Genomic DNA, 16777 nt, shown 5'->3' with positions numbered 1-16777 from the left:
GTATATGCAAATAATGTTTTGAAATGATGGCTTTAAAAGAAAATCAGAGACAGAAAGGTACTTTTTGTGCAGCCTCCACTTTAATTAAAATGACTGTTCTGAGGGGGGGCGGGTTTAACCTCCTGGATGCAAGACAGTTGTTACTACTTTAGAAAGCAGTTATGCTCAGATTCATTTTTGCAGTGAAGCACCCACAGCTGCTTAAACATCACTGTGAGCCAGGCACTTCCCTGGGTACTTGGTTGGACTGGAGTCCAGATGCTATAAGGAAAGTACTAAAGGCCTGTTAGGCAAAACATAACATGAACCCAGGGTAGGTTGACTAATTAAGCTACCTCACAAAAGTTAAAAAGTCATACGGTGTCTAAAGGGAGATTCTGGTTATATTCATACAGGTGAGAGGAAAAAAAAGCCCAGAAACATAATTGTCCCTAGGCAGAGCAGTGGTTTCACAGGCATCTCCCACACCTTCGTCCCACAGAGGTTTTGCACTCACAGATGCTCTCTCTTCCCCCACGGTGTTCCCCACAGCTTGCTCCTGCCACCCCCTGGGATCGGCCGCGCTCCCCCTGGGGCCCCGCACCTTCTGCGATCCCAGCACCGGTGACTGCCCCTGCAAGCCTGGCGTGGCGGGACCCCGCTGTGACCGCTGCCTCCCCGGCTACTGGGGCTTCGGTGCCTACGGCTGCCGCCCCTGCGACTGCGCCCGCAGCTGCGACCCCCGCACCGGTGACTGCCGCAGCAGCAGGTGAGTTGGGGGGTCCCAGCTACCCCCCAGCCTCAACATAACCCCCATGATCTCCATCTCAGGGAAGGCACTGCTCCAACCCAATTTATGCATGGCACACAGTCTGAAGAACATCCATTATATAAAATACTTGGTGTTTGGTATGGTCAGGAATTGGGGATAGAGCAGGAGCTGAGGTTGCAGTTCACCTGGGGGCCTGGCACGCCGTGGCACGGCACTGACGAGGTTGGATTATTGGCTCTCGGTGCTGGTGTTAATGCATGGGGTGTTTTCCATAACCTTCACAGTTGTTTTATTTCCAGGAGCAAAATGTGAACCTCAGGGAGATCTGAGTGAGATGAGACCAAAGGGTTAATATTGTTCTGTTGCAACTCAGCTTGTATTGACTGTGCTGGACTTAGAGTCAGGCTCTGACTTTTAGAAGACAGCACATTTTAATAATACCCCACTCTCCAGATCTTATATGTTGCCTTTTTTTTACCACACTGGGGATATTTATACCATATAAATCCCTATAACGCATTTTAAACTCCAAATGGATTCATGACCCACTCTCAAATTACTCAACCTGTTTGCTTTCCAAAACTGCCCCTTGTGTTTGACACCACCAAGATGTGTGGTCATGTTGCGCCCAGAAGACAGGTTGGAACTGACCCTGCTTTCCACCGGCCCCAGGAGGAAGGCTGACCATCTCCCTTTCCCCCCAACAGCTCGGACATGACCTGGCACAACGAAGCACCTCCTTTTCAGGCGGTGCTCAATGAGAGCGAGCCCGCCTGGGGCTGGGAGGATGAGCAGGGCTTCTCAGCGCTCCGGCACTCTGGTAGGACGGCACTTCACGCGTTTCCCTGCCCCATCCCTCCCGCTAGCAGCCAGCACAGATACAGTCTTCTTCACTGGCTCGTAGTTAGTGCCCTGGCAGCTGCAGGAAGGGATGGACATTCCCCCATTAATGTCCTGTGTGACCACCTCCTCCCCCTCCACGAGCCAGAGGAGCCTTACAGCTCATCCCATCAGTGCGAGGACATGCAAACCCTTTAGGCAGATGCTTCATGCTGAAAGCCTGTACCCAGCACTTAGCTGTCGATAAGGCAAGAGTTGCCTGCCTGAATTTGTGGTCCCTGCTCTGAATTTCAAGGCTGTATACTCTCATGTTTTACTTGGCCATCATGTTTTAAATGTGTCTTTGTATTCAGTAGAACTACTATATGTTGGACAAATCGGCAACATTATTTAGAGGGTAGGGTTTGCCACTTCACTGGCAGCAAATTAGGACATTTCTAACTCAGAATTTCTTTCCCTGATACCCACAACAATTTTGGCATCAATTGCAGTTTACGATGCAATTCGAGATGGCCTAGTGTTTCAGCTACGGCTTCAGCCAGGGAAGTTATTTCCCTCCTGTCCCCCCCAGTCTGGAGGAGGTGGGTGCTGCGTGAGGTTGCTGTGAGGCAGGTTTGCCCCACAGCGCAGCGTCAAGCTGTCCTCCCTTGCAATCGCTGCGTGCAGGCAGGCAAGCGTCATTTCCTCCGTTTTCAGAAAGTGGCATGATAAAATCTCGAAGATACAATAATTGAGTTAATTGAGGGGAAAGCTCCATCATTTGTCTGGGCAACTTCATTTTAAACGTAAATAAGTATATCATGTTATTCTTTGTTCTAAGATCACGGAAGTCGTTAATCTGCCTTAACCTCTGCAACATTTCCTTTTAAAATTTTGTCTGGTACATTACGGTGTGGAAAATACCATGGGGAAAGACATGTGTGTTATTTGCATCCCAAGGCAAAATAATAAGGCCTTTGTTTCCCTTCTCTTCAAATTGTAAACAAGGAATAATTGTCCTTGGACTAAGATTGTACATTCAGCCTGGATCTGAAAATAGGGCTTTTTTTGCATGGGGCTCGTGGACCACGTGAAAACCTCTGTCAGGTCCCAGGCTCTGCCTGCAAATACTCCTGTCTTTCAAGTACAATCCACACCTGTTTGCTTCCTTCTCTTTCCTCAGGTAAATGCGAATGTAAAGAGCAAGTTTTAGGGAATCCCAAGGTCTTCTGCGGGATGAAGTATACCTACGGTGAGTTGCGGGTGAGGTGGCGGAGGCGTAAAGGGAGGTGCTATGAGGCAGCACAAGAGTGTAAAGCAGGAGAGGTGCTGCTGTGTGCACCACTCCATCCTGGCAAACCCGTGGGCTACTTAGTCTAAGGGCAGATCTTTGACCTTTCCAAAATATATAGATCTCATGGTGCCAAGTCAAGGTAGGTGAAGCGTCTTGCTGTTACCCACCTCTCTTGCTACCAAAATACCCTTGTGCCAAAATCATGGGGGGATGAGAGCTGGAAGTGTTCCTGAGAGGTTGTCTAGTTCCAAGACAGACACTTGTAAAGCACTGTTTCCAAAAAATAGGTCACTGAAACTCTGTCTGTAGACCAGGTGCCCCAAACACAGTCTAGAAATCACTAAATCTGAATTACACCAAATGTAAGGAGGGATGGTGATCACCACACGGAGAAAATGGCTCCAGTAGAACTTTCCCCTGTCAACAAAGTTTAACTTTTGCAATGGGGGGGATGTATATTGTCTATATGTCTGTTGGATTTAAATGAATGAGAGGAGGCACTTTGTTTCCCAAGACCTCTCTGTTGTGTTCCAGTGAACCACCTCTTTCATACCGCAGCAGAGCAAGGAATGCTCTGTGTAGCACTCCTTTCTTTGACAGTCTTCCAGGGGTCTCTTGCACCTGTTTCATCCTGCACTGAAGTTGAAAATGCGCAGAGAGATAACCCCTACCTCTGCAGGCTGCGGAGCAACCTACAAAGGGAAGTTCAAGGGGCCGCCAGCTGTTGAAATATAGCCCTGGCTTAGCGATATTAGGAAAAAATCTGATTCTGCTTTGCTTTGCTCCCTGGCCGCGATAGTGACTGTGTTTAATCTTGCAAAAGATAAGGAATAATAAAAAAAAAAAAAAAGTCACAAAACCCCCAAGTTCATAAATCTTATCTAAAGTGTACTCAGGCTTCCCACCCTTTCATCACTCAACATGCAAAGGTGTCAGCTAAATTGGAGAAACAGATGAATTATGGGGCTCATCATGAGCTTCAGGAGGCCATACAGTAGGAGGAGAGGTTTCCCTGAGCTTCCTGATGCACAGCACCGAATAAAGCACCACCATACAGTGACACCTACCACGGCAGGTATCAGCACGGTCAGGGGGAGGATCACACGTGGGACCTGAGCCTGGAGCCTCCAGCACACAGGAGCTCAGCAGGTGAGGTACCAGGTGGCAGGAGAGTGCCTGTGGCTGTCTGTGAGCTCAAAATACCTCGGATTTGCCTCAGTCCCCACCAACCTCTCAGTCTCCACCATTGCATTTGGATCTAGTGGTCCTGCAAAGCAGGGAGGACCAGCAGCAGGAGTGCTCACCAGGGTGGGATGGGGGCAGCCCCGCACACCCCTGCCTGCTGCCTGGCCTGCCCAGGCCGAGGCTGGCAAAGCCTCCAGGTCCATGCCTAAAAGAAAGGCTTTCTGCTTGATTTCCAAAAGTGCTGAGGAAGCCGAAGTCTTTGCTGAGCTCCGGGGGAAAATGAGGCCCTCACAAGTTTTGAAAATCAGATCATTGGACCTCTCCTGCTGCCTGCATGGCAGGTCCAGGGGCCGTGGCCAAACCAACCGGTGCCTGCCCATGGGTATGGAGATGTATGTGCTCCCCCGGCGGCTGCGCTGACCCCACGGTCCCCAGCAAGGAGCACTGGGCTAACTCCACTGTAATGAAGTAATTGTCCTCACTGCTTCACCCAGACACCTGCATTAGACCAAAAGAAAAAAAAAACCAAACAAAAAAGACTATTGTGAATAGTTTATGTATTCCTGGGTTTGAATTCATGTCTTACCAGTGATCAAGACTAAGATCTTGTCAGCTCATGACAAAGGCTCCCATGCAGAAGTCAATGTGAAGATCAAGAAAGTCTTGAAATCCACAAAGCTGAAGATCCTCCGGGGCAAGAGGACGCTCTACCCTGAATCCTGGACTAACAGAGGCTGCACTTGTCCCATCCTCAATCCCGGTAGGTTTGACTCCCTGAGCAGTGCATCCCCCACCACTTTTACAAAGGTTTCATTCCCACCCCTCCATCCCCTCATGCCAATGAGCTGAGATTGCAGCCCAGTATTGATTAAATTATTGGCTGTTACATCATTTGGATTCCAACAGCAATCTCCATCAAATTTGAATGTTGTAGAGAAAAACTTGGTTCATTCTATAGACTTTCAAACATACGATTCTCTTTATGATAATAAGAGTCTTACAGCTTTACGTTCCCAGAGGGAGAGAGGTACATATCACACCATGAGTATATGACATATCTTTTCAAAACTAATGCTAATTTGAATCCATAAAACCACATTTAAATCTGATTTGAGTCATGATATTGTACTAAAGTTCTAATCTAAACTCAAGGGAAGATGTGTCTTTGAAAGTAACCCTAATTTGCATCTACAAGATTTGAAAGAGATTCTCTTATGCGGTGAGAGGGCAATTTCGACTTCACAGTTTCTTCTCATCTTCTTTTACTGAAATGGAGTATAACCAGTGGTGGCTAAACAGTGCATGCAGTCTCTGGCAAGGATGAGGAGATGCAGACTCAGGGTTTTCTTCAATAGAGAAAAACTAAGCTCCAGCTGACACACCTTTCTTTACAACTCCGAGATACACCAACAGTTGCCAACTAATTCAGATAAAGGATTTTCTTTCCGTGAGGTGCACACATCACTTGGAAATTGCTGATCGAAACGTCGACTTCAGTGCTGAGTAGTCCTTTATGTATGCAGCATTAGGAACTTCCTTCAGGGGGGAAGGGCTGTCTGCAAGGCTGGATCCCACAGAAAGGTTATTCATTGATGAGGTGTTTGCAGTCTGCTTTCATCTCCACCGGAGTGACCATCTTTGGCTTTGAAGGCAAAACTGACATGATAGCACAGCTGTAGTCAGGAAGTCTTGTAAGGTGCAAGGGTCAGATGAATCAGCAGCATTATGCAGGACTTTAGTATTTAAGTGCAGTAAGACTCTACATATTGGTAAAACACCATAAATCCATAGTTAAATCGATACAGCTATTTTACTTTTCCATACGCAATGCAAACGCAAGCAAGAAATCCTTAATATGAACCTGGAGGAACACCGTGAAAGCTGATAGACACCGAGGGTGCAGGGCAGCCCCGCACCTGTCACCAAGCTTTGCGACTCCACTAACTTCAGAGGAACTTCACTGATTTTCCCCAGCAGAGGAAAAGACAGCAGCAATCACACAATCTATGAAGATCGCTTGGATACCAGCAGAAGGGTGGAGATGCAATTGTCTTTAGGGACAATCCAGGCTTCTGACACATCAGGTGTTACTTCCTTTGCCAGGTCTCGTGATTTACACCGCAAAGCTTGGTATTGTCTTGAAATGCAGCTGCTGGAGTCCCATGAGTATAAATTAATCTCAGCTTTCATGTTGGAAAGAAGTTGTGAAGTTTAGTCCTAATGGGAAACTTGAAAACATCAACTGAGTGCATCTTCAATGTTCAATCATTTCAAAGGGGAAAAAAAAGATCCCAGATATTTTTTTTAAATCTCATTATTTTATTTAGCTTACACATTCATTTCTGAATGGTTAGTAATACTGTATTAGCAGATTTAACCCTCTCTCAGAGTAAGAGCTTCTGTCCTCCAGATGAATAAACCAACAACAGCTGGAAAAAAAGCCAAGCTGACATAAAACAATTTCCTGACATGTAGCTGTAATGGAAATCACGTCTCCCAAAAACATAGAGGAGATCAAAGATTAAAATAAAAGAAAGAAAGACGTATTTTTATTCTGTCTCACCGCGCTAAAGGGATACCAAAAGGAGGGTAGGCTCTTAAACACTCTGGCAAGAAATGAAAACTCCAAGCATTTATCAAATCTCCATGGGCTGTTTTCAGATGATAAATGTGTTTAAGTTCCTGTGAGGGGATATTCACTACCCTTGCACACCTTCCCCTCCACGCGCACCCATAGAGGCAGCTTGGACTGAGCTGAAAGGTTTAAAGGTCTCAGCTGCCTGCAAGGGAACAGGAGCCCCTTCCTCTCCTCAGCTCTGCCAAGCACAGACACACAAATAAGCAGAAAGCTGCCTGCTGACAACACAGGGCAAAACACACAGCTTCAGGTCCTAGGTTGCGACATCTCAGTTGTTTGATTAATTTTAATTTTACACTTCTGTAACATAAGGTTGAACATCTAGAAAGCCCTACTGAGGGTGCATGCTACATTTCTCTCTCAAGGGAGATAGATTTAGGAGCCCTTGAAAAGTGATGCTTATAACAGCAGGATTGACATGGCCAAAATTAATGTCTTGCAAAGGCACTGTGCCAGATGCCATACACATATCCTGTGTTTACTTGGCAGAAGAGAGGATGTGTGTGCCCAAAAACTCAGATGAAGTAGATAACAAATTGTACTGAATTAAAGAAAAGCATGCTTGACCTTTAACTAGCGGACACTCTCTCTTTATTCTGAACTACAAAATGAAAACCCAAGAAAACATGAGAAGACTCCTTGCAGCGGCCAGGATGGAGTGGGGCAATCGAGAGCCCTGGGGTAGACCCATCTCCCCCAGGCTAGTTCGTAGCACCACATGGTGTTCCCCAAACCAGTGCAAGGAGAAGGAGGTACGGGGGGGTTTCATGCTTGCTGTACCCTAATCATGCTGCAGCGGGATGCTGGTCCCGGCAGGGATCTCTTCCTGCCACGGGAGGGATTATCCTCGTTATCCCCATTTATGGCACATTTGTGGCCCATTTAGGCTGTTGGGATCTGTGGTGGTGTTTCTTTAGCTAATTCAAGCCATAGGCTTCGCTCCGTCCCCCCACATAGCAGTTATTGCCCAGCTCCAAGCATTGAGTCATGCGCTGGAAGCCAAGCGCAGACCTGGATGGCTGGGGCGAGCCCCCTGCGGGGCCATGCTCCAGCCCTCTTGGCAGCTTCTGGACAAAAGGGGAGGCTTCACTAGACACTGCTGTCACGTCTTGAAAACATCTGGTGGAGGCAGAAGCTGACGCAGTTCTTTTCAGTGCGACTGCCAACCCCTCAGGCTCTTCTGGGGTGCTCACACTGACAAATCTAGTGTTGCCTCTCATCAGAGTCCGGCATGCCTTTGCGTGCAAGGGGGCACCAAACGTTTGGCGCAACACACCAGCATTGGACTGTCCTGCGCTGACATTGCTGGAACGCGCTGAACCGACCGATTTCCAGGCCCAGGTATATTCAGGAAGAGGTGAGCAGGTGGCTGCCAAATGAAGGTAACAGCAGTTCACAAATGAGGTATAAAAACTTGTAGCACAGCCCCCAGACCTCAGCTTCCATTTATATTTAGAAGCCAACAGAAGCAAGGTTTGTATGCTGCATGTTACTGACAGATGTGCCACAGATGTTGTTTTTCCATAGATACAGATAGAGCTACAGATATATGAAAGAATCAATATGTATAAATACTTCTTTGTATAAGTGCTTTTTTACACAGGCCTAGATACCCAGGCTGACTTTGCAGCATCAGTAAGGCCCGTTGAGCATAGTGCTGTGCAGTTCCTGACTGCTTTGCTGGTTTGCAGGCTTGGAGTACCTCGTGGCAGGGCACGAGGACGTCCGAACGGGCAGACTCATCGTCAACATGAAAAGTTTTGTCCATCAGTGGAAGTCGGCTCTCGGAAGAAAGGTCCTGGAGATTTTGAAAAGAGACTGCAACTAGAAGTGCGCGACTGCCTGAGGGCATTTCTTTATGCACAAAATGCAACAGCCTTCACAGAGAGAAGACCTCTAGGATGAAAACTGGAATGTAAGAAAATAGTGCCAAAATGTGTAGCGAGGCGTTCAGAGTTGTAAGCGCTGTCTAATTTAACCCTTCCTGGCCAATGTTGATTCGCTCGCCTGTAGCTTCTTTGCCAGGGCCTCGCCTGAGCCCAGCTCATCGTTACGTTGGGGGAAACAGAAGGAAGGGCGGACACTTGTGTCTCTCCTGAGCGATGTTGGAGCAATTCCTATGAACCCACTGATCGCCCCAGACTAAATTGCCACCCTAGAGAGGAAAAGCGTGCCCACAAGCTACAGTTGACAAGCAAAACCTCGCTGCCAGTGCTGCCAGCACGGATCCTGAGTGACTTCCAGAGGCTCCCAGAGGATGCTGTGGGGAAGGCGATGGCCGCAGCGGTGGGCAGGCGCCGGCAGCAGCATGGCAGTGATAACAGCTCTTCAGAAACACCCCTTCGGGTTAGGAGACAGCACCTGTCAAAGAGAATCAGGTGCCACTCGCTTTTAACCTGGTCACCCCGCTGAAGGTTTTGAGGGCTGAATTCTCTGCTGGTGCTGGCGAGGACAGAGGTGCAGGAGTGAATCGAATCCTTCTGCCTTGGCACAGACGCGACGCAGGGCAGAGGCCAGCTCTCCACCCACCGCACGTCCACAGAGAAGAGCCAGCTCCGGAGGGTGCAGCATCTCTGAGCTTTTGTCCTTGAAGTGTTAAAAAAAAAGAACCTAGCCCTACTGTAAATATTTCATTGTATAAAGCACTTTACTACCTGCCACTTCACAGTGCGGGAAGTCTAATTGTGTTGGGGAAAGAAGAGGTTGAAGGTGGCGCATGAATAAAACTCCCTGAAACAGAAGCACTCCTGAAGACCCCTCCCCAGTTGGACGGCGTTAACGGTATAAAGGGAACGGCCGGCCTGGCACTGGCCACTCAGAGTATCTGAGGATGCAATCTGAAAGATAAAGTATTTGCACTGAAGTCCCAGCTTCAGACCAGCACTTGGACACCGTGGGCAGGACTCCAGCGAGACTTCGCAAGCAGTGTGAGAAGAAGAGACTTTGAGATAAAAAAATGCAATTGCCAGAGGAGAAAAACTCTGCCTGCAGGAAAAGGAGTGGATGCGGAGAACGGAAAGGACTCGCATTCACATATCACAACCCAGTGATTCATGGTGGGCCTGGAGTTTATTTTATTTTTATGTTAGTATTTAAAATTGAACATTTTATTTGTTTTCTTCTGTGTTACTGTTTGCAATATACATGGCCATTATACTTCCTCATTAACACCAGTATGGAATATAGCACAGTTTACTGCAGTTTTCAGCACTAAAATATATCTTTTCTGTAAAGCATCTTTAAACCACATTGCATATAGTGTATTTTGTTCATGAGTGTGAGGGGAAAGAAAAGGAAGACATACAACACCAGAAAAGTCACGAGTCTACCAATCCACTTTACATATGTATTTTTCTTTCAAGGTCCTGTGGACTCACAAAAAAAATGATACTATTTTGGTAATTTGTTTTTATATCTCATGTATGTAATAAATATAATAAGATTTCAGCACCTTAATCTCCAGTTACTGCTTACGCTACTGGCAACGCGGTCTTCGTGCCTGCGCTAGAGAACACAGCGAAGATGGCGCTGGGTGCGGAGAAGCTGACATGGGGGATATTTTCCGCTCTGGTGGCGGGGGCGTACATTCACCATGTGGTAAAAAGCCAAGTAGCACAGAAGGCTCACAGAAATCCCATGTCACCTCTATTTTGGAAGACTTAAAAGCTGTTCTCATAAGGGGAACTGTACCTAAGCGTTTTCAAAGCTGGCCAGATCAGCACATCCACACAAGCCTGATGATGGCTGAACTGCAGAGCAGTTACCCATAAGAAGCACAATGAGGTTGGCAGAAATCAGGCTCATTCCCTACATTTGAAACATTTGAAACTGTAAAGGGGAAAAAAAAGTCTGTGGGAAACAAGCGCTGTGGCAAAAGCTCCATAAAACCGCTGCAGAGTGAAGTCAGGCGTCAGAAATGAGTGGCCAGGGGGTCATGGCGTAAGCTGCAGCGTGGGCAGCAGCTCCCGGGGTGGGCGGTTAATCAGTGACTGCCGAGGCACCACGCTGCAGCAGCACCCGTCTCCCCGCCGGAGGAGAGGTCAGGGAAAGACTCCTGTGGAGACACTTGGAGGCTCTTAGCCTCCAATAGCTCCGTTTTGATTTAAAACTTCATAGTTTTACCTGCTTGACATTTTTTTAGTTTCATTTTATTTTAATGCCATTAAAACTACATTTGCAATGTCTAGTTGATTAACATGGCATTGTGAAAGCTGAAGGGTGTGAGCAGAGAGGTACACGGTCCCAGCTGACTCAAGTGCCACAGGGAACCGGGATGGCTCCAGTGGTGGACGCTGCCTGTCTGACCCCTGTCCTGGCCTTGGGTCTGGGCACTGATGGTTTTACAAAGGAAAGGGATCAGCTTCTGTAGGGCAAATCTGCCCATGAGAGATTTCTGTGAGGAGAATTTGGCTGGAAGAAGAAACGACCCTTTACTGAGAGCGGGCAAGCTGGATACCCCTCCATCCATATAAGATCACCTCACAGTGACAAGACGGCCAGCCGAGCCTTTCTCAGAGAGAAAAGCTTGTTTGGACAGTAAATCTTTGCTACTGAGTGACTTCATGGAAGCAGCTTGCCTGGTTTATCTGTGTAACCCCATCTGTTACATATATGAGAATAGGATGTCTGTCCCTGCCCACCTGAAGAGTAGATTTATTGCTTGACGACTCCAGGAGTAGCAACGCCTTGACCAGTCCTGCTGCATGACAAAAATCAGTGGCAGGAAAACCAGCCTGGTCACAATCAGAGTTGGCAGCAGCATCCACAAAAGGGTCTTTTCTTCCAGAAATACCCCTCTGGTCTTACAGACAAGAGTTGCTGATGCAGGCAAAGCTGGCAGCTTCCCAGAGGCTGAACTGCCCCTGTCTGGCAAGAGGACAGCAGAGTGCCAGGGTTTCAGGGACCAAAGTGGTGGCAGTGGCACCGGGAGCTGCAGCAGCTCTCCCCAGAGCATCCCCGTGCTGTCCTCATGCCTTGCCTGCACCTAAAGAGTGAGTACCTCCCTGCCACTGAAGGAAGCATGGTGGAGTCTTCGAGCATCCCTGTTTCCAAAGCAGGAGGCTAGATGTGAGCAGCAGCCGGGGGTCAGTGACAGGGGCTAGGGCTGGCTGCCAGAGACCCCATGCTCCTACTTGTTGGTCAGCGCTGCAGGAGTGACTGAGCTGGTGACACGCACTTGGGTTGGAGGAGGTAAAGCGGGTGTGTTGAAGCCAGCTGCCAGCACAACGCAGACCCAAAGCAGACGGGGCAAACAGAGCTCTTCCAGCATGTCTGCATACGATCCAAACCTGTAGCAGATGCTATGGTGCAGAGAAGGGGAACACCTAGCCCCAAGTTTTCAGTCCCTCCTTCCACTGTGCATCTCTCCAAGCTCAAATTCTGTGTCGTGAGAGTTGCTAGGACCAGGCACTAAGCTAAATCCACGTGCTGCTGTGCAAGCGAAGCTTTCTCCACTGTCCTCTGCCACCACTGCTACTTGTGGAAGAAAGCAGGACAAGCCACCCAGATCTGCCCATTAGTTCTCACTAACCTGAAGCCGGGTGCTTGGAGAAGGCTGTGCTCAGAGATGTCCCACATCCTCCCTTGGGGAGGTCACTTTACACACCCGGTTGCTCACTAGTAAACACCTGCAAATGGGGGGGAGCGCTCCCCGGCTCTGCAGGGCCTGCAGGATGGGTACTTCTGCCCAGCCCATTCATCAGGAAGCAGGAGGTGACTGGACAGAGGTGTTTAGGTGAAACATTTGCTTTTATTCTATTAAAGACCATTTTTCTCTTCAGACCACCACAACAAACACCAACCATGCCTACAAGCAGCGGGTGCGAGGAGAGATGGGGGAGAAGCTGCCTGCAGCCCTGGCCACATCCTTCCCTGCAGCAGCAGCTGGCCACAGGGGCACTGGGTAGCCCGTGGTCCCCAGCAGCACGTCCCCTGCCACCCAGGAGCTGGCAGGGGCCTCCTCCATCCTCGGCACCTCCCAGACCAAGCCCTGGTGAGCTGCAGAAGCGGTGTCCCCCCCTGCCACGGCGAGAGCTGGGACAATGCTCAGGGCTGTGCCGGCTGCATGTACGTGGGCCCTGTCCGGCCAGCCATCACTCGCCCCAGAGGAATGTGATCTTCCAGTCACAGTGGAAAATTACAGGCGTGTTTAATATAGTTGCTCCAGCAGGCTAAATCTTCTGGGATGTGACCATGTTGCTGAAAATGACTGAACATCTGGTACTACCGGCCTGCCTAAATGGAAAGCCGGGCTGGTATGGGTAAACATAACAACTCGGGAACAAATAGCTGCAGTGTATTTTTTTTTTTTAAATCTTTATTTTTAGTTATCTTATTGACTTCAGTATCAACACTGGATAGAATAAACATCTCAAAAATGTCCGGTGGCTGCTGCCCCAGTATCCAGAGGAGCCCTCTCTCCGATAAGGCGGGAGGAGATCGGCAGCCCGTGGGCTTTCTGGGCTGATGCGTTGCTTTTTTGATGACGGTGTTTCCAAAGCATGCCCTTGCCCAGGGGTCACAGCTTCTCGCCGCTCTTTTCCCACAGTTCAGCACAGAAACATCACAAATGCCTTTTATTGCTTCAGGGGAAGGCAATGAGGCCTCAGCAAGGCTTGCAGGCTGGGAAATATACTATATATGGGAAACTTGTTGGCATATTGAAAACTTTAGCATGGCCGAGAGGCCAACATGCTGCGGCAGGCATCGGGAGGGCCGCTCTCTGTGCCCGGCCCAGCTCCAGGCTGTGCCCATCTCCTTGCTTCTGCGTCACTCCGGTGGCTCCTTTGGGGCCAAATAATGCTGGGCTGCTTGCAGATGGGGTGTGCTCACGGGTATGATGTGCTCACGGGTGTGACCCGCTCACACATATGCTTAAGCCCAGGGATGCACGTAGCCCAGGGAAAATTTTGTCATGCCCAAGCCTAGTTCCTTGCAATGCACTCTGCAGTTCAAGGTGTCTCCAAGCTCTATGTGGACACTTTCCCAGCAATAGAAGAAGTTTATCAGGTTGCTGAGAGGTCTAGGGGAGGTGTAGGAGTGGGTGCGGGTGTGTGTATGTGCGTCCCTATGGGACTGCTCGCTGCTTCATTTTTCCCAGATGGTGTTTTCTCTGCTCACGTGTCTGAGCTCCCTCTGACCAGGCAGGTTGCTCATGCTGCCGACATTTCTTTCTTTTGGCCTCTTCTCTCAGTCTTATACACAGAAGTTATATACATTTACTGAGTACAGGACATGGATTTTAAGCCATCTGGAAATCAGGGCTGGCAAAAGGCCCTCAAATCTGTATGAAAATTACTGAGAAGACTAAAATTGCTTCCTAAACCCAACATTAGTGAAGTTTCCCTGAACTGACTTGCTGTGGATGTGGACATGCACCTGAGCTCCAGGCTCAGGACACACGCTGAGGTACTGAAACACCAGAAAAACAGATCAAACCCAAGCAACCGTTCATTAGGCTGGCGTTAACCTGGAGTAAAGAACATTCCTCACTGCGTATCCCATGCCTGATTCACACACATCATCCCTACCTGATCAGCAGAAGATATTTCTAACATTATAACCTTAAAATGTATACCTGTACAAAACGCAGTTGCTCTCTGTCTCTGCTCTTCATCAGAGCTCTCCTTTGTTTGCATCAGGTGCAACTCGTGTCTGGACCTTGAGCATTTGTGCAGCCTCCGGGTGGTCAAATCTGCTGCGTAATCTCTACTTGGGCTTTATCTGAATAACACCTGTAGGAGATAAGGAAACATTATTTCAAGTACACAAACAAGGACTGGAGCTTTGCCCCACCTAACGTGAGGTGTCGGTGGCACTCGTGCAAGGATCCCCTGATCCCCCCAGGGCTGCAGAAGAGACCCAGGAGCTGTGTGCGCAAACTAAACGTGCCCAGAGACGCTCTGCAGTGCAAACAACCCTGCTCTGTGCCGCCAAACACCTCCAAAACAGACATTTTGGGAGGTACACTAGCCCTCGGCAGCCCTCGGGTCAGGGGGTTGGGAGGGGACGAAGTGGTGCAGACCAGAGCTGTGCCAGGAGCTGTGCTAACATCTTGGCAGTACAGATGATCACCTTACAGTGCCTGGAAAAGTTCCTGAAAACTATGTAATTTATCCGCATGTCCGTACCTCCGGAGAAGCAGCACATCCTGCCCCGTGACTTGGCCCCGGCCACAGCCGACAGCTACAAAGGCAGGAGGAAAAAAGCAACAACAAGAAAACAGAAGCCAAGTTATGCAGCAGAGGGGGAAAAAAATATTTCTCTGGTCGCAGCGGGTGACCGACAGAAACCCCAAAAGGCACTGCCAATGCCGTTCCATGCAGCACAGACAAACAGCCCTGCCTCAGGGCTCCGAGGAGCCCGATGTCCTGCAGCTGCGCTCTGGGGACCGGGGGACGGTGTCGGTGCCGGTGGGACGGGCCAGCACTCCCGGTCCTGCTCGGGGACGTAAACAGGACACCCCACCCCGGGCTGATATCAATCAGCTGGACGGGGCAGAAGAGGGAAGAGGCCAGGCCCCCGCTGCGCCCCGGTCACCTCTGAAATGACAAAGCAATATTGCAAATGACAAAATACAAGCGATATTGCAAAGAGCTTCTAGACTGAAGAGCGAAAGAAGATGGCCCGGGGGACTTCTGCAGCAGACTGCAGCGGGGTCTGCTCCTTGCCTGCACTCTGTGCTGGTGACTATTTAACTTTGACACATTGAAAGCAATAACGACCAAATTCTTCTGAGCAAAAAAGCACTTATAATTGGATAATGGCCACTGAGCATCAGTGGCTGGGTTGCCTAATGCCTGGAGGAAAGCATAAGAATTTTTTTCCACCCACAGACCTATTATGAAGCTGACAAGGTCCTGCTCTCTGCAATTCCCATTAATTTTACTGCTGGGCTTGAAGATTTATGACAGCTTTGTCTGACATTCATGAGGCAGACAGGTATTGTTACATGCCGACATAACCCAGGTAGCAGCTACAGGTTGTTCTCCACAAATGACTGCACTCCAGTCAGCTTTGGAAAACTCACAGATTTTGTACAGGGAAATACTAAATAAATCAAAATCGCTCGAAATTCCAGTTTTCCTTTCCACCCTCAGGGAAGCCCTACACATGCCAGAGAACAGGGATCACTGCTTGTCCTGTACTCAAACAGCAGGCAAGCTTAAATCCTTAGAAATCCCTGAATACCTGGCAGATGATGACATAAACTGTGGACATACCATACCTGTCATTTAAACCCTCTCTGATTTGGAAAAAATCAAACACGCAGCAGTTGCATTAGCCAGGAGCAAAGGAGGAGCGACCAGCTGGCATCCTCATTCTTCTCCTTCCAGAACTCCATTTTCTCTAGCTGTCCAGTCTTTTTTTTTTTTTTTCTTTCTCTGTAACGTCCAAAATAGAGAGAAAACAAATAGAATGAAAATAGCAACAGTACAAGAGAAAATACCATCAGGAGTTCCTGTTCACAAGGCTATCCTAGCATTTATCTGGGGCTGTTGACATTTAATAGCCAGCCAGTCTCTGCCAGTTGGATGCCAGCTTCAACCTCGAATGCCCAACTGAGATAACTTCGTGCTTCATGCTACAATATCTGCACTGTTATTTTTCCTGTCGTGTGAGTTAGCAGCGTACAGTATTCTGGGGGACAGCTTATCCGAAGGCATCCTGAAAAATAAACCTACATGGCTGATCCCCAAGTTTCCCTCACCTGAGGAAGCAAGGATTTTGCTTTCATGTTATGTTAAGGATTTTTTTTTCTGAGTGAATTGCAATGCAGAAAGCCTGTTGCTTTGCTGGTAACGGACTGTGAGTGTTACCATGATTTTAGCATAGTTTGTGAAATCTTCTGAATGTTTCTTCATTATACTGAAGAAACATTTTCATTTTAATTACCTGTAGTAGTCCATGGAGATACATCCATGGAAAAAGGCTGAGGAGTCTTCCCAATTCCCCCTCCCCAGCCGGTGCAGCAACTGCACCCAGTGGTTGTTGGAGGCTGGTGCTGGGTTATACTAAGTGCTGCCCGAAGGGGTTTTTCCCCAAAGACTGCAAGGTCCGAGGGCTCTGGGGAGACCAGAGCTGGGAGAAG

General features: G+C 48.6%; 1 protein-coding gene and 1 long non-coding RNA gene across 3 annotated transcripts in view; one reads left to right on the top strand and one right to left on the bottom strand.

Moving 5' to 3' along the window:
* Positions 1–10134, top strand: part of NTN4 (netrin 4) — a 49992-nt gene extending 39858 nt beyond the window's left edge. For both annotated transcript variants that reach the window (XM_075749069.1, XM_075749061.1), the window contains exons 6-10: positions 532–748; positions 1459–1571; positions 2754–2822; positions 4639–4809; positions 8379–10134. In XM_075749069.1, the coding sequence (XP_075605184.1) occupies positions 532–748; positions 1459–1571; positions 2754–2822; positions 4639–4809; positions 8379–8515 (707 nt within the window). In that variant the 3' untranslated portion in view covers positions 8516–10134. The remainder of the gene's footprint in view (positions 1–531; positions 749–1458; positions 1572–2753; positions 2823–4638; positions 4810–8378) is intronic.
* Positions 10135–12713: 2579 nt separating this feature from the next.
* LOC142600054 (uncharacterized) lies at positions 12714–16414 on the bottom strand. The gene is made up of 4 exons (XR_012833519.1): positions 15914–16414; positions 14817–15227; positions 14264–14420; positions 12714–13320 (listed from the first exon to the last, which is right to left on the bottom strand). It is a non-coding gene; the product is annotated as an uncharacterized LOC142600054 (long non-coding RNA).
* Between the last annotated feature and the right edge of the window lie 363 nt (positions 16415–16777).

Source organism: Balearica regulorum, chromosome 1, assembly GCF_011004875.1.
Source record: "Balearica regulorum gibbericeps isolate bBalReg1 chromosome 1, bBalReg1.pri, whole genome shotgun sequence".
NCBI lineage: Eukaryota > Metazoa > Chordata > Aves > Gruiformes > Gruidae > Balearica > Balearica regulorum.
This window is presented reverse-complemented; position numbering and strand designations above follow the sequence as displayed.